General features: G+C 48.7%; 1 protein-coding gene across 2 annotated transcripts; it reads left to right on the top strand.

Moving 5' to 3' along the window:
* Positions 1 to 1,075: 1,075 nt before the first annotated feature.
* On the top strand, positions 1,076 to 22,086 carry ERO1A (endoplasmic reticulum oxidoreductase 1 alpha). 2 transcript variants are annotated; one of them, XM_042799296.1, is made up of 16 exons: positions 1,077 to 1,305; positions 8,083 to 8,202; positions 9,329 to 9,412; positions 11,328 to 11,366; positions 11,846 to 11,922; positions 12,014 to 12,087; positions 12,557 to 12,677; positions 13,332 to 13,369; positions 14,591 to 14,602; positions 15,712 to 15,738; positions 15,910 to 16,002; positions 17,847 to 18,093; positions 18,850 to 18,919; positions 19,285 to 19,371; positions 19,898 to 20,031; positions 21,636 to 22,086. In XM_042799296.1, the coding sequence occupies exons 1-16, from the start codon at positions 1,210 to 1,212 to the stop codon at positions 21,694 to 21,696; spliced, it is 1,380 nt and encodes a 459-aa protein (XP_042655230.1). In that variant the 5' UTR covers positions 1,077 to 1,209; the 3' UTR covers positions 21,697 to 22,086. The 2 variants fall into 2 exon arrangements, with proteins under 2 accessions (XP_042655231.1, XP_042655230.1); XM_042799297.1 differs by lacking the exons at positions 14,591 to 14,602; positions 15,712 to 15,738; positions 15,910 to 16,002 and having other exon boundaries at positions 1,076 to 1,305.
* Positions 22,087 to 22,254: the final 168 nt, after the last annotated feature.

Genomic DNA, 22,254 nt, shown 5'->3' with positions numbered 1-22,254 from the left:
GAACCAAGAATATTAGAAAATAGATATTTGTGGAATAGAATTATTAAGGTCAATTTAAGCTGTTTTAACCACTGTGCTGCAGAACAAACGCTAATCTATTGAGGAGTAGTTAGAATAACTGTAGGATAAGGAACTCGTAAATAATCTTACTTGAGACGGTTTGTCCTTGTGGTAGCAGGTGCAAAGAAACAGAAAGATAAGGAAGCTGCAAATTAGCAACAAAACCAGACCAGAGCAGCCTTGAAGGAGAAGATCTATGTGACCACAGGACTGGGTTTGTGCAGAAGTAATGGCCAACTGGCGGACGCAGTGAAGAAGACTACGAGCCTTCATCTAAAGAACGCCGACGACCACCTGAAGACTCCAACAGACATGTGAAAGAGATGTTAACATATGCTAAATGAGTTCCCAGAAAAGTTATGAAAATGATAAAAATGCAATATGTATGATTAAGGTAGTATAAATACTTGTTGATTTCATTTTCATAGATGTTAGAAGGTCCCCCCTGTGCGTCCGGCGCTGTAACAAAGAATGCCTGCTTTCTAAAACTCAAAAATTGAGTCTTCGAGAGTGAATTAATTACCTCTTTCTGGTAACAAAGCAGCAGACACAGTGAAGAAGACTAGGGTCCTTCATCTAAAGACCCCCGACGGCCACCTGAAGACTCCAACAGGCACGCAGAGGGCATGTTAACATCTGCTAATGAGTCCCTGGAAAAGTTGCGAACGTGTTTGATTAAGGCAGCAGAAACGCTTGTTGATGTTTTTGCCTGGACCCACCCGCGTTAGGAGGAGCTCTCCCCCGTGCGCTGTAACAAGGCATGCCTGCTTTCTAAACCTCCAAAACTGAGTCTTCGAGAGCGAATTAATTACCGCTTTCTGGCAACAGCAGAACAGGGGGGGTGATGCCCGCCCAGCAGCCCCCCCCTGGTTCTCCCCGAGGGTCGGGGGGCACCTTTGCGCGGGCTGGCTTTCGCCCATCTCCCAGCCCCGGTACCAATGAGTCACGGCGGCAGCTTCCCCCCCCCCCCCCCCCCCCCCCCCCCGCCTCCGGTTTGCCCGGCGAGGATCCGGCCGCCCTTCCGCGGCTGCGTGCGGAGCGGCGCGTAACCGGCGGCAGCCGCTCCCCCCCCCCCCCCCCCCCCGGGGCCAGGGGCGGTGCGCGGCCGCGGCTCCGCTTCAGCTTTCCCGGCGGGGCTGGGGCGGCGAGATGGCGGCGGTGCGGGCGCTGGCACTCGCCTCCCTGCTGCTGCCGGTGCTGCCCCGCGGATCGCCCGGCGCGGCGGAGAGACGCTGCTTCTGCCAGGTGGGCTCTGCCCCGGGGGGCGTGGGGTTTTCCACGGGGGGGGGGTGTGTGTGTGTTAGTGTGTGCGGGTGCCTGGGCTCCTCTCCGAGCATCCAAAAGTCTGCTGGGAGGTGCCCGGAGGAAAAGGACCCGGAGGGTGACTTCTGCCCGCTGAGCAAACCCCATATCCTCTGCCTTGCCTTCTTAACTGTATTCTCTCCCAGCCCCTAGCTATAAAGGTGTTCCAGCTGAGGGAGCAGTTCTCCCCTAACCACCCGGGTGCCTCTCGTCGGATGTTTCAGCGATTTGTGTTACTGTAAGGTCCGGGAGCTGCCTCATCCCCTCTCCCGCAGTTCTGCCTTGCTGTTCCAACTCTGCAGTCCAGGAGAGATTGTGGCCGCAGCAGGCACCTCCTGCCATGCCCAGGGGCCAACAGGGCCGAGCTGCCCCATCTTTAAAGCTCTTCCAGGGTTAATTCCCCCGGTTTGATGTGCCAGGCGTGTTACCGTCTGGCCCGATGCGCTTGGTGCACCTTCTGTTGATGCACAGAAGTAATGAGAGAAGTGGGTATAGTCGACCAAGAGATAAAACCAAGCTGCTGGGTTTGGGGGAATGGTTGCTACTTGCCCAAGCACATTTGCGAGATCAAGGAGTGAGGATGGTACGATGCGTTCAGTGCTTTATTTTTGTTGCCTTTTTAAAAAGGAAGCTATTGCAAAGCGTGCTCTTGCTGGATTAAAATTCTAGTGTTTAAATGTGAGTCAGAAATTGAGAGTAGAGAAAGAAAGCAAATGCAGTTGTGCACTTGGCTGTGCCGTCTTGGGTGGCTCCTGACACTTCAGTTTCATATGGAAAAGGTAAATATAAGCTATGCTGATAAAGAATTGAAAAACATTCTGTATTGAGTTTTTGCCTGTATGCTTCCTACTTAGGAGTGAAGTTTGTCTCCTAAGGGTTGAAGTCTGAGTGAGGAGCGTGGTACAGGGTAAGGTAACCGCTAAATGAACTGGCATTCTGGCATAGGAATGGCTTTCAGGCTTTTACTCTTGGGTAGGAGGAAGTGGCGTTGTACTTGGTACATTGTTGGTTTGTTGCAACACACTTCTTGTTTTTGGAGTACTGTATGCTTTGGTTTAGTTTTCAAAGCAATTGTTCAGGTTCAAGATTTTTCCAGACTTTATTGCCTTTGGGAAAGCATGTTACGTAGGGCAACATTTCTCAGCCCTAACTAACCGCTTACCTTTTAAAAAACACCCGAGGGCTGCCTCCCCTTTTTTGTAAAAACTAATCTGCTGATCATCTTGTGCAGAACTGGTCTAGTGGTTTTTATTTACCACCAGATAAAACCTAGGACAAACCTTAGATGCAAAGGATGGTTCACTCTGTTTATATACTTGAAGGCCTAGGTACAGCTTTTAGTTTCTTCCTGGGAACCATCTCTTGAGACACAGCATGTCAGATTGAGAAACCTTGATGCAGGGTGAACGGAAGAGTTTTGGCTAGTCCATCAGCCCGTGTTGGGACTGTTGACAAGGGCTGCTTTTGAGAGCGCTTGCTCTTGCAGGATCTCAAACGCTGACTTAAGCAGGCCGTGATTCTGTAATGGGTGTTACGCTCTTGTCTGTCTGTACTACTAGGAGCAACGCCTCACCTGCTTTTTTTGACTGTTACTTTAGCTCTTTGTTTACTTGGAGAGGTTGCTAACCAGTCTCAAAACTTTTATTAGAAATGTCCGCCTGACACTAAAAACACCAGTTTCACGTACTGTTCCTGCTTTCTAATCTGTCTCGTTAGAACTGAAGAACATTTCAATGTCGGAGTTCCCTCGAACTTCACAGACTGCTCATCCCCCCACCCAGATATTCTTGTTTGCATTAATGCTTTAGTCAGCCATGAATCAATTCTCCGTATTCCTAGTAATTATTACTCATTTGCTGTTTGCAAACTGACGTAGCTGCATTAAGGATGTGCTGCAGGTGTTTGGCAGACTGGGATTTTGACTGTCTTTCCGGTCTGGCAGAGGGCTGCTTCCCTTCGGGGGTGTTTCGGGGGCCTGTACACTGTCATTAGGGGTGAGTCTGGGCACTGAGAGTTACCTCGCTGTTACCTGAACAGACTTTCAAGCTGCTCTTGCGTTCTTGTTGAATTGATGTTCACCCAACAGCCTTTAGGGCAGGAATTCATACGTAGCAGGGTTCCCAGTCTCCGTGGGGTGGCTCTGGGGGGTAGTTCCCAACTGCAGAGCAGCTGCAAATCCTTCTTTTTTAGCAGATGCTTGGAGGTGCCATCTGACAGCGCTTCAGCCTCTGCGGTTTAACCCCATCCCGAGGCTCCCATCTGAGGTTTGCTTCTGTCTGAGCTCCAGAAGCCTCAGTCCTTGTTTTCTGGGCAAAAGATGGGGGGAAGAAGCACCCGGGCTGGAATATACTGCTTGCAGGGCAGATGCTGGGCACGAGTGTCCTCACGATGGAAGGGAGACAGGGCTGGACTGAGCGCCTGAGGCAGGCAGAGCCACGGATCGCTTGTGCAGTGCGACTGCAGGGAAGCTTCTGCTGGGGCAGCAGGGAAAGCATCTGCTTGCCATCAGCCTGGGACTGCTGTGACTTGTTCAGAGGAGCAGGCAGCTCTGCCAGCGAAATTGGGACGGGCTAAAAGCAACTCCTGGGCCACTGTGGTCTTCCCTTCCCTGTGCCCCAGTGTCGCTGCAAGGTGCAGAAAAGTTTGGCACCTTTCCTGCCCAGCTGTGCGGTAGATGGTGGGGTCTGGGTCTGGGATGGAGTCCATGGTAAGAGAAGAAAAACTCGAAATCCGCTGCCCGGGGGGATATTTCTGTGATGCTGGGGGAAGCAGAAAGAGGTGGTGAGAGAGCAACCGGCAGCGCAGGGGACCGTCAGGAGCCTGGGGTGGAGGTGAAGGGAGATGAAGCAAAGGCCAAACCCAGGCATTCTGCAGAGTCCACGTGCGGTGGTGTTCCCGCTCGCGTTACTACGCACAGGAGGCGGGTGCATCGGCGTTGAGGGATTGAGAGGGGCCCTCCTCGGTGCTTACTCAGCAGCCGGAGCCGCCTGTGTCGCGTCTGTCCCGGCGGCTCCGTTGCATCTCTTCCCACTGGGCCAGCCCAGCCCTGCCCGTCGGTGTCGTGCCAGGCTCTCCCACCTCTGCTGGGTGGAGCGAAACCCATCGCCGCCGCTCAGCTCAGTGATTCACGGATGCCAGCAAGCGTACGGCACATGCTTGGGACTGGATCAATTTATGTTTCGTCTTAAACAACTGTTCTAATTACTGCAGGCTGAAGATGTAGATAAATACTTTAGGGAGGTGTGGGGGGAAAGTGTTCTGAGGCACCGCCCATTGCAGGGCATGTTTGACACGTGCTGGAGCTCAACTGCTCTGAGAGCAGGAATTGGAAGTCCAAAACAAGTGAGTCTCTGGCTGCGTAGAGGGCTGAAAGAAACAGGTTCTGGGGTGGCAGGGAGTCACGGAGCAAGAGGGGACGTCTGGGATGAAGACCGTGCCCTGCCGAGGGGTCTGAGGCTGCCCGCTTCCCCGCGTCTTGATGCGGGTGGGTGCTGTTTGCCAGTAGCATCGTTGGGGCTTTCATCCTGGTCTCTGAGGACACTTGGCTCTTGCTGCTGTTTTCTGCACCCCCTCTGGCTGGGCGCTTTGGTAGGCTGGGCACGCACAGGCCGTGTCGCCAGGCCTGACTGGGTTTGCTTTCTCAGCAGCCTGGTGGCTTAGGAGGCAGAGCAGGAAGGCGAGCAGGCCAGCGATACCTCGTTGGCCACGAGCAGGCTGGGGAAATTGCCTCTTTCCGCACAGTCTGGCTGAAATCCTTGGAGGAAGAAGTTTTCCCTCTGACTTGAGCAGAGCTTGAGTTTTCCCCAGCACCCCCCCCTTTGCCTGTGCTACACCTCCAGGCATGTTCTTGGTGGTATCGTGGCTGATCTTCCCACCGGTGCTCTTCTAAACTGAGCAGCAGATATTTTGAGATCTCCAAAGCACGAGCCCCATCTACTCCTGAATATTGTGGGAGCACCTGCAGTGCTTCACCCGGGATTATTTTGGGGGATGGTGTTTTGCCAGGTTGGTTCTGGCTTGAATGGGTCGCTAGACATAGCAAAGACAGGCCTGGTGTAAATGGTGTGTGCTGTTTCATTTGAAGGCTGGCCGGGTACTCCGATGTTACCTCTTCCAGGGATGTCACCCCCTTGGAGTGATATGTTTATCTAGCGTGGATACAGAGAGCTGCTGAAGATTATCCACAAATCTTTTTGTAGGACACTTTAAGACTCAATCTATATAAGTTGCCTGCCTCAAAGGATGCCAGGTTTCCAGAAAATTAAAAATGTGGTTGGCTGGTTTTATGTTGTGGTTGGTTTGTTTTCTTTTTTTTAATTTTGAAACAGCTTTAAATTGGGTAACTGGATTAGCAAAACATGGCTGTTTGTTTTTTTACAGGAGTGATTCAGGCTAGTGGAAAGCTTGATTTCTATGCTGTAAATCTTCATTACCGTGCAAAATGCCTGACAGAATACAGTACATGTGTGAGGATGAAGTGGTGGGCTTCAATGTGAACACCAGAAATAGAAGTGAGCCTCCAAATCGTGGTGCCCTAACAAAAATGATTTGCTCAAGGGGAGTAGGGCACGCTGGCACACTCTGATAGATATCCCTTCACTCCTCCTTAGATCAGCATGGCTGAGTCCAAAATATCCGAAGCCCTTTTAAAAAAAGCTGTTTCCAAAATACTAATTCCTGCTAAGGAGTGGTCTGGGTCTAGAGCCTGGATTCCTTCTCCCTCTGTCCAGGGTGGCAGGAAGAATCTTGTGCTCACCTTTAAGACACTCTATGCTTAATCCAGGTTTTTGGTTTTTTTTTTGTTTTTTTTTTTTTTTTTTCCCCCTACCTCCCCATTTCATGTGACTGTGTGCTCCGAGGGCAATTTCTGCCCTCCTTCTCAGAAGCAGGGCCAGGATCTTTATTTCCACAGTAGTAATTATAATGGTTTTATTCAAGTTGATGTGTAGCTGTTCCTGAATTATCTGAGGGCTCTCCGGAAATGTGTCAAGGCAGGCGTCTCATGCTTCTCACGTGGCGCGCTCTTTTCTCTCTGTACATGTTTTGCCCTAATTGCGAAGGCTGGAGTAGCACCTTTGCTCTGGGTTCAGGGAGGATTTTTTATTTTTTTTTTTTTTTTTTTTTTTTTTGAGGCTTGCAGGATTATTACTCCCTTTCCTGGCTCTGACTGCTGAGGTGCCTGGGACTTTGGTCATCTGCTGCCTTTCCTGCAGGAGGGATGATACCTGCTTCTGTTTGCTGTCCCACGGCGTCCAGCAGCCCTTAGGCTGGCTGAGTGCTTTAAAAGGCAGGAAAGGAGGAGCCCCTTAAAGACAACCCAGCGCCGCCTTAGGTCTTGTGCATCCCCCATCCACCCGTTTGTCCCTGGCCTCCCCTGGGGAGCTTTGATGCCACCACTCAGCAGTGCTTTTCTATCACACTTCATGGGCTGCCTGTGATGATGGTTCCAGGCTTATTCTGCTTGTCTCCACTTCCAGCTTTATGTGCTCAGAGAAAAGGCAGAGGCTGGGTGTAACCCCCTAGAACAGCGTCCTGCGGGGTGCATCATTTCTGTGCTGCCAGGATATTGTAGGCTTTCTGGGACAGAAGTGGCAAGAGGATTTCTTATCATGAGCTGTGGCAAACGTCCCTTTCTTTGCTTCATCAAATAACAATACAGATTTAAAACAAGTGCCTGATCTTAAACCCCTGAATTTATCTGATACTGGGAAATAGCTGCTTGCCACATGGTGTATTGCTACATCAACATCCAGGAAAAATCCCTGGCGTGCTGTTGAGAGTGAATGAGTAGCAATACTTGATTCTGGTCGGGTGATTTCCCCAAGTACTCATCAGGGGGTGTGGGGGGAAGCAAAACTACTTCTGTGTTGTGCGACTTTGTCATCCAGACGGTAATCTACGTGTCAGAAAGCCACAGCTGAGTTTGTGCTGCTTTTTTTTTTTTTTTTTTTTTTTTTTTTTCTTCAGGGCTTGCATACAGCTTGTTGAGTTGCTCAGGACGATGCAAGAAGTATTGGATTTCTACATTATATTTAGAACAAATGTTTTCTTGCCAAATGGCTCTCTGAGGCGAGGAGAGAGACTGTTGCAGTTGCTGTGGTTCTGATTAAGTCAAGCAAATGGCTGCGGCACAGCTGGCTAACAACAAGGACTTTCTTTGAGTGCTGTAATCTTCAGTGGCATTATTGTTGCCTAACTGGTCCCTTATGCAAACACCAGCTCTCACCTGAATGCTCTCCTACGGGAGTGACATACGAGGGCTGGTGTCGCGCGGGAGCCTGAGCCGGCAGCCAGAGCCGGGCTGGATTTGGCCCTGACGGAAACAATCCGTGATCCGTACAGCTGCATCTGATGTGCAGACAGGGGCCGTGTCTTTTGTGTGTTGGTGTGACACAGTCTGGTCCAACGTGTCTGTCAGCTCGGCTGCTTAGAGATGGAAGGGTCCGTCTGACATCAGCGAATTCTAAGATACCGATGTGTGTTAGAGGAACAAGCGCTCCCAGGTGAAACTGCCTGGCCCCAACCAACAAGTACATCCTGAAGGGTGCATCAAAAGAAGTTCTCTGCCAGTTCAGCAGAGCCAGGTTGAATGTTGTTTAATTCTGGCTCAACTTAACTAGTTGATTTGCTGGTAAAAGGAAAGAAAATTGTGAATTGTTTTATTTTTTACAGTGTTAAAAAGCAGTGGCTAAGTTGTTCATATTTGTGTTAATCCAACAGGTTACTGGTCACTTAGATGACTGCACTTGTGATGTAGAAACCATTGATGCCTTCAACAACTACAAGCTTTTTCCTAGACTGAATGAACTTCTGGAAAGTGACTATTTTAGATACTACAAGGTAATTTTCTCATTCCTGAAAACTGTGCTATTGCCTTAATTTTGTATGCTGCTGATTCTTATTAAAAAAAAATAATCTTCCTTGAAGTTATTGCTGGTCTTTTTAAAATCAGGTACCCCCGTTTTAATACTGATTTTTAACACTGCAGTCAGTAATTGTGACTCTTCTATTGTCAGGAGGATCTCAATGTGATACAATATGCCTCCAAAACAAATTGCATGTTTTTAAAGATAGAGAATAGAATAGTTCCAGTTGGAAGGGATCTACAGGGATCATCTAGCTCAAAGAAAATCTTGTTAAATGCTGATTGTTTTGGAAGAATGATACTTGATACCAACTCACAAAAAAGAAAGATTAGGATTTGTTAAAGAAGTTAATGTCCTTTCCTCTTCCAGTGTTGGGATTTGTAACAGAAATAATAAGATTGGCCTGAATAAAGCATGAATGGAGATGTCTGTGTGTGAAAGCACCAGAAGAAGCAGCAAAGCAAGGATTAAAAGAATAACCCATGCTGATAACAAGGACATGAGCGATAGCAATCACTTTGGTAAACACCAAGGAATTATTTGTCCCCATCAAGCCCAGAAGGCTTGCACACCAAGTCCAAAACAGGAGGGTGGCAGCAAGGCTCCGGCACATCCTCTTCCTGCTCCTCCAACCATGAGGCAGGCTGTAGTCCTAAAATGCCCAAAACGAGGAAACTAAACCAATGGGGAGCAAGCTTCCCCTCAGATTCACGGAGAATGAAGCGAGCAACGTTCCAGGGCCAAAGATTGCCCCCAGAGTACCTGTTGGCTCCTAAAGGGTACAAACCACCTGGCCAACCCCCCCAAAAAACTCTTCAACAGGAGCCTCAGGATGCGATTAGGAATCAGTGGCCTGTGTGTCCTGCCTTCTGTGTTACCAAAACCAGACCTGGCCAGGCTGCGTGGGTGCACACATCTCAGTCTGTTTAAGATAAATAACACCCTCTGTTTCCACTCTCGCTGCACTCAACCTTGCACTAAGTGTTGTTATCTGAAGTCTTGCACTAAAGCACCGAAAATGTGTGTTGGTAAACTGTGGTGTGGAAGGTTGGCTTGATTGCATGGAGGAAATATGTAATAGGATAATATGTTATTTGTAGGTAAACCTCAAGAAACCTTGTCCTTTTTGGAATGACAACAGTCACTGTGGAATAAGAGACTGTGCCGTGAAACCCTGCCCATCTGTAAGTGCCAAATTCATTCTTTCACCTCTTTTCTATATTTGGCTTTTGCAGGCCAGGAGGAAGAAGTAGGCAAAGGACTGACTCTTCTCGTTGTTGTAGCTACAGCAAAACTGTGGCTCTGATGGAGCTTAAGTGCAGGGATACTGGCATCCATGAGAAAGGCCAAACTACTGAATTCTGAAAGTTTAAAGAAAGCCTAGGCTTTTAACAGCTGACCCGCTGTGAACGGCCAAAAACTTGTCCTGGTCCCTCGTCTATATTTGGTATTAGCGAGATAGTTTTGGTCAAATCCACTGTCCTTACAAAAAGTGCTGCTTGCATGAATTGCCGGGATGTTCACTCTGTCGGTCCATGAGCTACACTGTGGTTTGCAGTTTTGGCTGACCAATTTGACCAGGCCCTTTCCAGCTCTCCCTATATGTGAAATGGTTCTTTCAGAGTCCTGTTTCCCAGTGCAAAAGCAAACGTTGTTGTCCCTATATCCTGGATGAAAGGGGTTTGTTGTTTGGGCTAGAAGAAAACGTGTTGACTGCAGGTGTCTCTGCCTGAAAAGAAGGGGACAAGAAAGTGAGTGGTCTCTGGGTCGATAGAGGTGGTAAAAACACCACCCAGCCTGGCTTACACTGTCATTCCTGGGTGTCTCAGGCGGTCGGTGTGCATGCTAATGATGTGCAGGGGTATGTCCCGCCGACGGTGCGATGCGTGCTCTCACCGAGGGAGGCCTCCTGACCCCACTTGCATGCATTTTTCCAACTCGGTGGTTTATTTTCATGTACAATTTGAAGTTTGCTGCAGTGAAGCCGGTGTCTGTTCCCCTCGCCTGGTGGTTCCGTGGTAACCCGATATAGTGTAGCTGTTGACTGAAAAAAAATCTCTTAAGCTGATAGGGACACCCTGAAACAATCCGGTACGTGCGTGAGCATCGCTTGTTCTGTAAATTCTGATACACGTGTTAGATTCATTTGTCTTCTCAGCAACTACCCTACCCCTCAAACAAGTGCGCATTGCTTCCCTCTAGTCTTCAAAAAGCACCTGTTACGGACCCAAAATGGAATGATGATTTTTTTTTTTTTTTTTTTTTTTTTTTATTTTTTCCTCAAAATAACCCTAAATTTTGTTTACTTTTTTCCTTAAAATGGATGGTTCTGGTAATGAGTATGACCAATGTGACAGTAATGTTACAATTATGTTAGTAGGAGCTAGAAGTTGTTCTTATTTTAAGAAGTGACTGTGTCACTGCTGGTTTTAATCGTTTTGATTGGGGTCCATTTCATTCCGAAAGCAGCAAAAATAACTCTTATTCATTGCTTAATCTTGCCCTTCCTGTGCTGCTTGCCCTCATAGTATTTGCTCCCGCAGCGCAGAAGTGGTTTTACTGCCTTCCTACTGATGGAGGAAATGGAAGTTGAGGGCAATTTAGGGCCTGACTGTCCTGTCCACGCTGCTGGAGTTGCGTGGGGCTGGCAAGGCTGACGTTAGGTGATGGAGTGGTAAAAGGGCAGTATTTGAAGGACGTGTGCCAGGGGCTGGGAGATGCAGTTTCTCCTGCCAGGAGCACCGGCATCACCGGGAGACAGGATGCCAGACACCAGCAGACCAGAGGCAACTCCAGCTCCTCTGAAGTTTATATTGGCTTCCCTGACCTCACGCTTGCATAAGCAAAACGTGACCTGACGCAGCACCCGTGGAAGGCTGCTGGCCTTTTGAGGAGTCTTGCGAAAAATCAAAATAAAACACCGAGAATATTTTTTAACCTCAGTCTGTGGAGGAGCCAGAAATTGGATGTGTTGTCAGCTAAGCCGAGTGCTTTGGTTACCTTCTAGAACCTGTGGTAACCTTCCTAATCTTTGAGAAAGATTAGACCGAAAGGCCTCATCAGCCCCACGTGTAGCACATGCTCAATTTTGTCTTTCAGGACGAAGTCCCTGATGGAATCAGATCTGGAAGTTACAAGGTAGGTGTGTCTGCGGGCACAAAATGACGCAGCTTATAGGACCAGTTCCGTGTCACTGCAGCAGATAAAAGCTGCCTTAATCAGATGGGCGGTATTAGTTGGGATGCAATTTATGGCTAAATTCTTACCCCTTTCAAGTGTTTGGCATGCTATTGAGCCTTTGAGGTGGATGTCCTGCAGCCAGGGATTCCCTTCCACTAACGCAGAGCAGTTTAGCAGACTTCTCCACGAGCAGGTACCGTCAGGCACAAGATGCTCCTGCGGCAGTGCCAGAGGCTGCTGTGAGTCCCTGCAACAGTCACCACAATTGCATAAGCCTCTGAATATCTGCAGACATCCTGTGGAAGTACAGGGTGGGATGAATCATAAAAGTGTTTCTGATGCTTCAACTGGTTCGTGCATTAAAGGCAGAATTGTAACAGCTGAAAAAGTGCTTTTTAATCCTCCTCTCTCCCCCGCCCCTTTGCTTTTCAACCCAGTATTCGGAAGAAGCCAATAACCTTGATGAAGAATGTGAAGAAGCCAAGAGGCTTGGAGCCGTTGACGGCTCTTTGAGGTTTGACTTCTTTTTCCACAGTCCTTACTTGTCTTGAAGGAAACCTGGTATCAGTGCTTTTTCTGACAATCTTTTTCCACTTTCTTTGCAGCAAGGAAACCCAGCAGGCAGTTCTCCAGTGGACGCAGCACGATGACTCTTCAGACAGTTTCTGCGAAGCTGATGGTATTGGGACCTGTCTGATCTGACAAGTCTTGTAATGGGATTTTAAACACCTCTGCAGAACTTTCAGGCCAATGTGTAATATTTCAACAAGCCTGGAGCATATATAGCATTTCTTCTCTCTTTTTCCTCAGTGTTTTGGAAAGAGTGATGCAAATATTTCTGACAAAGCTTCATTGCTGGTCAGGGTCTTGCTGTGGTAGGCAAGTTAGCAGCTTGGCTGGAGCGTGCTCAGGGTTTGCTTTGCCATCAGTGGCCTTGCACACCCATCGCTCTGAGGGGCAGAGCACCTTGCCCCGCCGCAGTGGGTCGATGCGTAGCAAATATTTTGCACCTGCCTCTCCGGAGAGGGATGAGCTGGTTTCTGCTGGCAAGACGGCTCAGGATACGAAGGGGGGTGGCTGGATCAGCCCTGGAAGATGTCATTTTCCTTCAGAAGCTTTTGTCACTGACCCAGCACTCTGCTTCACAGACATCTATTCTCCTGACGCGGAGTACGTGGATTTACTCCTGAACCCTGAGCGCTACACTGGCTACAAAGGACCGGATGCCTGGAAAATTTGGAACAGTATTTACGAAGAAAACTGCTTCAAGTAGGTGCTTTGGGACACAGGTTCCCCAAGCCTGCAGGCGCTGGCTTTTGCAAAGGGGCTGCAGGTGCTTTAGCTGCGCCGGCGGTCCCCGTCCTCCTCTCTTTGCTGCAGTGGGGGCTGCCAGAGGAGGGGGCGAGCTGTGTGGCTGCCCCCTGAGCCCCCCCCCTTGGCTGGTCTTCGGAGCGCGGTCCTGTCCTCCCTGGCCGTTGCTGGCAGCTCTCTCCCCAGCCTGTGTGCCAGTTTGAATTCTGCTGTGGGCGTCCCGGGGGCTGCCAGCAGTACGGGTGGGTGTTGGTCTGTGGTCTTGCCTGCTGTGATCCCCCCCGTGATTTTTCTTCCCATTTGTGCTAGCGTATCTTGTTGCGCCCAGGACGTGGGATAATGTCCACTAGCACCTCTGTGGGCACCAGTTTTCCTAGCTGTTTTTTTTTTTCTAAAGAAAGAATTTTTTTTTAAAAAAAAAAGAAGTAAAAAGTCACATTTTGCTCTACCCCTTTCCTGTCTGAGCAAAGCCAAAGCACAGAAGGAGAGCTAAGAACTCCTTAGGCTGTTTGAGTGCAGAGAACCACTTCTGCTGTGCTTTGTTTCTGCATGGCAAGGAGACACTCATTTATATATCTTACTGAAATAATTTATTTTTTTTTTTCCTCTTAGGCCTCAGAATGTAAAAAGACCTTTGGCATCTGGTAGAGGTGAGTCATTTATCTCACTAAGTGGTTTAGTAGTGTACTGATCCTAGCTCCAGGAACAGTAAATGTTCTTTGAGATACTTCCACGGAATGAGAAATATGTTGTAGCTCTTGATCAAGTGTAGAATTTTATGGCTAACGCAAGGGCACCTGGAAGTGTGGTTTTCTAACGTCCATCACAGAGAAGGGAGGTCTGATCCTCCACTCCTGGAAGAAATGTGAGCTTTGGAGGGACTGGGAGCAGGACTGAACCCTGAGCTCTTCCTGGGTCCCTGGTTTCTGTGCTCAGCAATGCCAAACCTGCTGGGATGCTCTGAAATGAGAACCTGGCTGGGATCCTCTGTGGAAACCATCCAGTGAGAGAAACTCTGCCCTGGAGGCTCAGGCTGGACCGTGTAAATGAAATTAGGGAAGGGTTTTGGAAGCCTAAGAACTTCTTGCCCAAGGGTGCTGAGAGACCCCGTGTTTCCTGATGCCCCGTCCTGCCCAGACATCTAGAACATCAGTGACCTCCCTCCCTGTTCATTTGACCTGAACACCGCCCCGGCAGCACCCTCTGGGGTGATCTCTTGATTCTCCCTAAGCTGTGTAGGGGCTTTCCCCCTTCCCTTGACCCTTGTGTAAAGGAGAGGCACTTCAGGAGCAGCGCTGGTGAGGGAAACGTACAATGTCCTTTAACATATCAGTCCTTCCCTTGCCCACCTCTTAATGCAAGATCAGAATGAAGTAACACAGGTATGTTGAGGGGAGAGGGAAGAACTGTTTTGCAGATGAGGAAGCAGGAGGACGTGAGAATAGAGGATCTGACCTGATACCTGTCGCAAGCGACTAATAAACTGCAAGAAAAAGGGATGGAGTCTTTGAGTATCCTGTCGGAGGTCACACGGGAGGTCTCTGGCAGAGGGAGACGTTTGTGTCCCTTGTTTTCTGGTTTCTGCTTCAGCTGTGTGATGGTTTTGCTTCCTTTGCAAATAGTGATCCCTCCTGCGTTGGTCGGGTTATTGGGTAGCATTGCTCATCTGGTCTGTTCACTGCTGCAGTTTGGGACGATGATGTTTTCTGTGTTGAGAACATTTCTAAACCTCCCCGGAGAGGCTTGTTTTCTTGTCAGAGCAGATTAACAGAGCAATCTTAATGCTTGTGCTTTGGAGTTTAATTTTGGTCATGTGTAATTTTTATCTCCTCTTCTCTCTCCCTCTACCACTTGTGGGTTTTTTTCATCAGGAGATGACGGAGGTGAGTGGCACTCTGTTTTTACCGATAACAGAAACAAATGCGGCATCTTTATCATGCTGGCACACGCTGGACCATTAGATAATGCACCTGGTTAGCAAAATCATTATTCAGGCAAAATCAGAAGTTGACTTGAAATTCTGCCGTGTTCAGGACTCTGTGGAGAGATCTCTCTGAGCTCCCTGCCCCTGAGGCCAGCCCATCCTTGCGTGGAGGCCTTAAAAAACACCGAGAGTTTTTTTTGAAGAGTACAAGTCCCATTTGAAGATCAAGGCAGTGAAGTGTCATAAACCTTTGGGAACAGGACTTGTGTTATGATTTGGGTTTTGGTTTGGGTTTTTTTTTGTTTGTTTGTTTGTTTTGGGGTTTTTGTTTGTTTTTTTTTGGTTTTTTTTTTTGGTGGATTTTTGGTTTTTTTGTTTGTTTGTTTGTTTTTTTTTTTTCTTTTTGTTTGTTTGTTTTTGTTTTGGGTTTTTTTCAGTGCTTGTTATTGCTGAGAAAACAGCTCTCAGGCTGGAGCTTTGAGAAGACTCGTAGTCCCAGCAGCCACGGGCAGCTGGGAGGAGCTGGCTGCCCAGCTCCCTTAGTCCCTGCAGGGTCTCATCTGGGAAGGGCTGGGCCCTGGAGCTCTTCACCCTCCGCAGCACTGGGCCTGTGTATCTGGCATGTCTTTGTCTCCAAATTATCACCAAATCCATGTTGATGTTCAGGTTACTTTCACGCACGTAGCGAGGGGTAGCGTGAAACACTGGCTTGTGTGACTGTACACGCTTGGTTGCGCTGTTTTATTTTTAATCAAATTATCTGTCTGTCCACCGTGGCTGGAAGAGAAGAGTGATCTGTGATCCTTGTTTCCCCTTACGCTGTGCCAGCCCTTGCTGAGATGGGTGGGAGAGGCCACGCGCTGTGTTTAGCTGCTGCCACACTCTGTTATAGAAGCATCACTTGGAAGGGTGGAGGGGAAAGCTTTTCTCCCTCTTCTAACGCTCCTCTCCCTGCTTCTACAAACTGGAGTGGGCAGAGGTCCTCTGGGGGCTGGCCTCGGGGATTTCAGGGCATCAGGCTTGGGCAGTACCCTCAAACTGATGTGCTTGTTTTCTGTTTGTTTCCAGGGCATATGTTTTACAAGTGGCTGCAAGGTAATCCTTTTTTCTAAACTTGATTTTTCTTCCTGCGATGAATGCAAAATAGCCAGGGAGCGGGTGGAAGTTACTGGCCACCCTCAGGTGGGATTAGATTTCTATCTGACAGCCAGGAGAGGAAAATTCAATGTATGCTTTCAGTATCTTGAAGTGCCCATTTCTTTTCAGGTGTCTGTGTAGAGAAACGAGCTTTCTACAAGCTCATTTCTGGTCTCCATGCAAGCATCAACATCCATTTGAGCGCCAGGTACCTTTTGCAAGGTAAATGCTACTTTCTGCTTTAGCTCTTCTGCATCAATCCTAAACTGACACTTCTGTGGCTCTGCTAAACGTTGGCTGGAGCCCCTTCTGGCAGGGCTCAGGCCGACTTCTGTGCTCTTCTCTTCCCTCCCTCAGCAGGGATTGTGTGACAGGATGAGCAATGCCTTCGGGTCTGAAAATGGCCAGACTGTGCTCTGTACCAAGACTTCCAGCATATATTCCTTCTATTCTTCCTCCAAGGTTATTTTGGAGTGGGTTTCTAACTGCATATTGAGCCTGTCCCTTCCTAGCCCGTCTTTATGACGGTCAGTTTAGCAATAATCTCATCTAGACTGTGAAATACTTGGCTGGGCTTTCCTAAGACCCTTGATCCATTTCCACATGCCGTTTCCATTTCCTTTGCGTGCCTTTGTCCATAAGTAGCTATCAGAAGAATCTAAATTCCAACCCTGGGGTTGAAAATCGAGGGTAAGGTGAAAACATGATTTGCTTGTCCCGCGTGGCCAAAGGCTGTGGCACGCCACTCGTGCAGCGTGGGATGCGGGTTCTGGCTGATTTCCTGAGGGATTTAGTCATGGTAGATTAGAGTGGACCAAGCCTACCACCTTTATTCTGCTAAAGCTTACAAAAATCCTGCGCAGATTTAGAGATAGCTGTTGGAATTTGGAGAAGTAATTTAGATTTAAGTAAGTAATTATATTTAAGTCTCCACAGCCCACGTAGGCCTCGCCTTGATGTGAGTTAGCCTAGGTTAGAGTTGGGAGATACAATAACAAGAGAAACATCAAAGGCAAGAGATGAGTTGGGGCTGCAGGGAGGATTAGGAAAAGAAGATTGGCTGCAGACGGCCAAGTACATGTCTTTGGCTTGTGTAGAAGGGGATCAGCTCTGGTGAGGGGCTGCAGAAGATGGTCTGTGCTCAGAGAAGGTGTCCCTTGGCTCAGCTTGGGCCGTGTAGGGGTTTCCATCTGCAGGTGCCGTGGTCGCCTTGTCGAGATCCTACCTCAGCTCAAGAGCTGGGAATGGGTGTCCTCTGGGGATTTAGAAGAGAAAGCTGCTCCCATTTTTTTTTTTCATTTTTATGCATCAGCTTGATAGGACTGTATTATCTCTTCCACCACACACTTTATGTAATCTGAAGTGCACGATAGGATGAGGCAATGGAAATATGAGCAAACAGAAATCTTCTTTGTGAAACCTGTGGGCTTGATGATGGAAAATAGAGACCAGGCTCCTCCGGTCCTTGGCTGCTTTTGTTCTCCTGCATTTCCATAACAGCAGGCGTTCTCCTGAGACGTCCCTGTTCATCAGGGAACCTCCCAGCCTCTGGCCCCCCACGCTGCGCTGCCTGCCCCTGCCGACACTCAGACCAAAGCAGAGACTCCTGCCGAGCTCTGCGATAAGCCGGTGGCTGTTGTGGGCAGGAGTGCAGGAACAAAGGGACCGTCCCAGCCTGCCTGATACTGCCCCCCGGCCCTCCTCCCTTGCAGCCAAGTGCTGAGCTGTCGCCAGCTTACGTAGAACTCTCAGAAACCATCAGCTCACCTGATGAGAAACTCAACTGATTTAATTCCAGTTTTAGCTTTTGCTTGTAAGCCTGGCTCATGTTTGAAACCAACTGACAAAGCTCTGCAGGCGTTCTACTGTTTGTTGGGGTTTGAGTTGGGTTAAAAGCGTGCCCCTGGTGACTCTTGAACAATTTGGGGTTAGTGAAAGGGCTGTGGCTGTTGTAAAGCTTGGATCTCCCTGGTTAGAGTGAGAGGTTCTGCTCGGGACGGTGGGAAGAGGTGAACCAGAACTGAACTCATCCGCCGCATGTCTTTGGTTTTTTTTTGCTCTCCCAGATACGTGGTCAGAGAAAAAATGGGGCCCCAACGTTACAGAGTTCCAGCAGAGATTTGATGAAGTCCTCACCAGAGGGGAAGGTCCCAGAAGACTTAAGAACCTGTATTTTCTCTACCTGATAGAGCTGCGGGCCCTATCCAAAGTGCTGCCGTTCTTTGAGCGCCCGGCTTTCCAGCTCTACACGGGGAATAAAAGTCACGACGCGGAAATGAAAAACCTATTGCTGGAAATTCTCCATCTGTCCAAGTAATTACATTCAGTACCTGGGGAGAACGGCTCTTTCAACCCTGGCATCTCTGAGTGTGCTTAATCTTTCACTTAAAGCGCCTAGAAAGACAGGTTTTGGGGTCGTTCTTGTAGTGGGATAGTGGGATTTGGGCAGTAGCATAGTGTTGCTGCGAGTACCTTGGTATCTGTATTCAAATCACAAAACAGGGCAATGAGGTGCACAGTTTAATACTCTAGGCTGCCTTTTTGATTTAGCAGAATTAAATTTAATAACTGCCTATGTGTCAGCCCTGAAATTGGCTACCTGTTTGACTCATCTGTGGAATACCAGTCCTGGCTTTGTGGTTGTTGACTAGAAAAAATATCCTAAACATGTTGGTAACAGAGGTTTGGGCTATTGGACAGAGTTTGGAATAAGAGGAATGGAAGATACCAGAACCAGAGGGAAATGGATGTCTCCTAATGTGATCGCTGTTTGAATTTATCTTGTCATGCTCTTGCGCCTTCAGTGCTTACATCTGTTAGAAAACAAACTACAATTGCTTAGAAACCGTAGAGCAATTGCTGGAAATGTCTCTGAGGTGAGATGCAAGCTAAAATTGAAAGCCCCCAAGAGATCTAAGAAACAAGGAGCTTGCACTCAAAATACACCTAGAGATGTCCGGAGTCTGACACCTCTCAGTTTCATTCGCACGCTTAACCAGACACTTCTGTGGGCCTGGACTTCAGCCGTACAGACAAGCTCTGGAGAGATAAAACTCTTTTCTGTTTCAGGTCTTTCCCACTGCATTTCGATGAAAACTCGTTCTTTGCAGGGAATAAAAAGGAAGCTGCTAAACTAAAGGTAACAGGCCAGCCCTTCCCTGTGGGTCACTTGCTACCTAAAGGATATTTTCAGGTGTGTGTCTGGGATAATACCAGATCTGAAAGGGACCCCAGTAGGCTCAAGGTGCTGGGTCAGGTATTTCCAGCTCGTTTTGCTTTCTGAATGGTTTGGATACTTGTGGGTAACTATGGACCGTAGGGTGAGCTTTAAGGAGAGTGGTGAGTTGCTGCTGAGCACCCCACTTCAGGGAGCATTTACCCAGTCAGTCCCACTGAATTTAGCCTGAATTCCAGGATTAACACATTACTGGATTTGGATTAATAGAAGGAAGAAGTTCTAATTAAGCGCGTAGCCGTGATCAACCTGAATGTCTTTTCCCCTAGGAGGAATTTAGGCTACACTTTAAGAATATTTCTAAGATAATGGACTGTGTTGGCTGCTTCAAGTGTCGCCTGTGGGGGAAGTTGCAGGTAAGCTTTGCCAGCAGCTGGGGACGTGGCTGGAAGCTCCTCGTCTGGTGCCACTCTGGCGCGCAGATGCGGTTCTGAGATACGGCTCAGCTCCGAGCCGCCGATCGGGGCTGCTCGAGTCGTTAGCCAGCGCAGTCAGCAGGAAGCACTGTGCTCGTTCCAGCTCGCCGGGCCTGCTGGCAGCTGCCTCTTGCCTCTGCAGCAGAAAAAGGGGGTTGAACTGCCACAGCCCCTCCCCGGGAGAGGGGAGGGGGCGCAGAGCCTCTGGCAAGCCGGGCAGAGGGTGCTGTAAAACTGGGGGCTCGGGGAGATCCGCACTGAATTTTACCCGTGATCACAATAACACTAAATAAAGCACCCTGGCTCTGTTCTGCTCCCTTCTCCGAGCTGTGTTAAGTGAAATCCAAGTCTTGCTCTGTGGAGATGTTGTCAACAGGAATCCTTGCAAAGATGGAAGGGAAGCAAAGTTAAACTTGTGAGTCAGGCCCTGGATGTCTCTCTAAATGCTCTTGTTTGTCATGTGCAGACGCAGGGCTTGGGTACAGCGCTGAAGATCCTTTTTTCTGAAAACCTGATAGAAAAGATACCTGAAAGCGGCCCTTCCTACGGATTCCAGCTGACAAGACAAGAAATCGTTGCCTTATTTAATGCTTTTGGAAGGTTAGTTTGAGACTTTTCCCTCTACTTCTCCCTAAGCTGCTGTGTTTCGTCCCATTTAAGCTTAAGCGGTCCTCATCAGCAACATTGGTGTTAACTCCTGGATCATACTGTCTCAGAAGGAAGCTCTCAAATATCAGATGGTGCTAATGTGGAGTTGGAACAATTTAAACCAACTTCTTTGTACTCCACATTTCTGTCAGGGTTCAAGGAAGCGTTTGTCTTACGAGACAAAGAATTTGGGGATTTTTAAGAAATGGGGCGACTGTTCTCTGAGCACGTTGTCTCCAGACAAGGGTTGCTGTTCTTGTTCTAGTCTCGCTTCAGAGTTTTCCTTCAAGCTTCTCGCTTCCACCGGTTCATCCCCAAATCTGTTTGCAATAGTTGCATTCAGCAGAAATCCATCAGGCCAGCAGGAATCCGTCAGCCCAGCCCTTGTGGAGAGCTGGGTGAGGAGTTCCTGGCAGAAAAGGAGGGTAATGAGGCTTTTTGGAGTGAGAGGCGATTGCGAGATGCTCTGGTTATGCATTACTGCTCCGCGGTGTTGACAGACCTGGAGTTTCTGGCAAACAGGTTTTTCAGAGGATTCTTCAGGCGCCGGTGCTGCCGATGCTAAAATTCCAGGGTCCTGCTGTGTCTGACTTCGACCGGTGGTACCTTCCGCGTGGGCCTGGCCAGCAACGGGGAGACCCTAATGTGCACCCCTCAAATCTGGGAAACCCCCGGGGATGGCGTGGAGCTCCCCCCCTGACCCCGCTGCTGCGTCCCCCCCGGCTCCGCGGGAGCTGGGCTTCCTCCTGCCGCCTCACCGCGGCCTTTGGCAACAACAGGAGGGAGACCTGCAGGCGCTCCAACGTCTGTTTTCAGAGGAAGTTGAGGGCTGGCAGGCCAAAAGTATTTTCTTTCTTCCCTTTCCCCCTCCGCTGCCCAGTAAAACTCTACCCTGGAAATCCTCCGCTGTGTGAAACGCCTGAGGCCAGGCAGCTCTTTCCCAGACCTCTCCGTCCCACTGACCTGGATTAGAGGAGCCTTTTAAAACAGAACTCCATCTTTTGCTGCTTGTTCACAAGCGATTTGGGTTATTCAAAACCTCCTTAAAACAGAAATTTGTCCTGGCCCCGGAAGGGCAGAGCTCTCCCCTGCGGATGAGGCGCTGAGGGGGCCGTATCCCCGGGCCGATCTGGCATCTTTGCTGATGCTCCGGGGGCAAAACGCATTCCGCAGGAAAAGGAGAAAAAAAAAAAAAAATCACAAAACCTTCAGAAGAAACAAGCTTATATTGCAAGCAGACTCTGCGACCTGCCTGCATAGCTGGTAATATTATGGTCTGTTTCTTGACCTCTAGTTAATGGGTTTGTCTGATTGCTGCTGAGCTCTCTGTAACATCCTGTTCCAGTGTGTTTCTCAGTGTTTGCTTTAAAAAAAGTCTGCAAAATTAGTGAAGGGCCTGGTTGTAACCAGAACCTAATTTAGCTGAAATTCTAAATTCTCTCTTCCCAAGAGCTCCTTGAAGCTTTACTTGGTAGCAGTCCCTTTGTCTTGAATTTTAAATAAGGCATGATGCATATGTTGCTCTACTGTTTCTCTTTTGCTTTCCTTGCACACAGGATTTCAACAAGCGTTAGAGAACTGGAAAACTTCAGGAACATCTTACAAAATCTGCAGTGAATTAAGGGGAGAAAGAGAGACTTAAAAGCTTTACTGCTTGGCTATTCTGGGGCTCTCTAAAAATGGACAAACATCATCCTTCCATCGTGCTCCCAACCACTTACACACTGAAGATCAGTTGCTGGATTTCCTGCTCCCAGGTGATTGTCTGTAACCTGCTGATGACAACTCTTTTGTGCAAGGGGAAAAAAAAAAACCAACAAATTCCTTTTATACCAAAAAAAAAAAAAGTGGGGACTATATGTAAAATTTATTTTATATATTGGAAGATCATTCTCATTTTCTTCTTTAAATATGGCTGTACTATTTTGATGGATTAGACCCATCTCTGCCTTCAGAAGCTGGAGGTAGGGCAAGAACTGTGCCTCTGAATAAAGTTGGGGAAAATTCCTTGTCTGCTCCATGTTTCCACCCAGCGCTGGGAGCTGGTGGCCTTCCTGCCCCTGCCAGCCTTGTCCAGGGGGTTTGTTCTCTTTGTGGCTCCGGTGCTGCCGGTAGCCGGGCAGGGCTACAAAGGGGAAGGACATCCCGGGCGCGGGGCCGCTGCTCTGGCGTGGC

Source organism: Tyto alba, unplaced genomic scaffold (genome assembly GCF_018691265.1).
Source record: "Tyto alba isolate M040663 unplaced genomic scaffold, T.alba_DEE_v4.0 Super-Scaffold_29, whole genome shotgun sequence".
In the NCBI taxonomy this organism is placed as follows: Eukaryota; Metazoa; Chordata; class Aves; order Strigiformes; family Tytonidae; genus Tyto; species Tyto alba.
Note: the sequence above shows the minus strand (reverse complement) of the source record. Positions and strands in the feature narration are given on the sequence as shown.

Excerpts from the sequence above, each read along its gene's own strand:
- ERO1A (XM_042799296.1), top strand. The coding sequence starts at position 1,210 with ATGGCGGCGGTGCGGGCGCTGGCACTCGCCTCCCTGCTGCTGCCGGTG. Across the intron at positions 1,306-8,082 it reads AGAGACGCTGCTTCTGCCAG|GTTACTGGTCACTTAGATGA; the intron begins GTGGGCTCTGCC and ends TTAATCCAACAG. Across the intron at positions 16,003-17,846 it reads CGCCAGGTACCTTTTGCAAG|ATACGTGGTCAGAGAAAAAA; the intron begins GTAAATGCTACT and ends TTGCTCTCCCAG.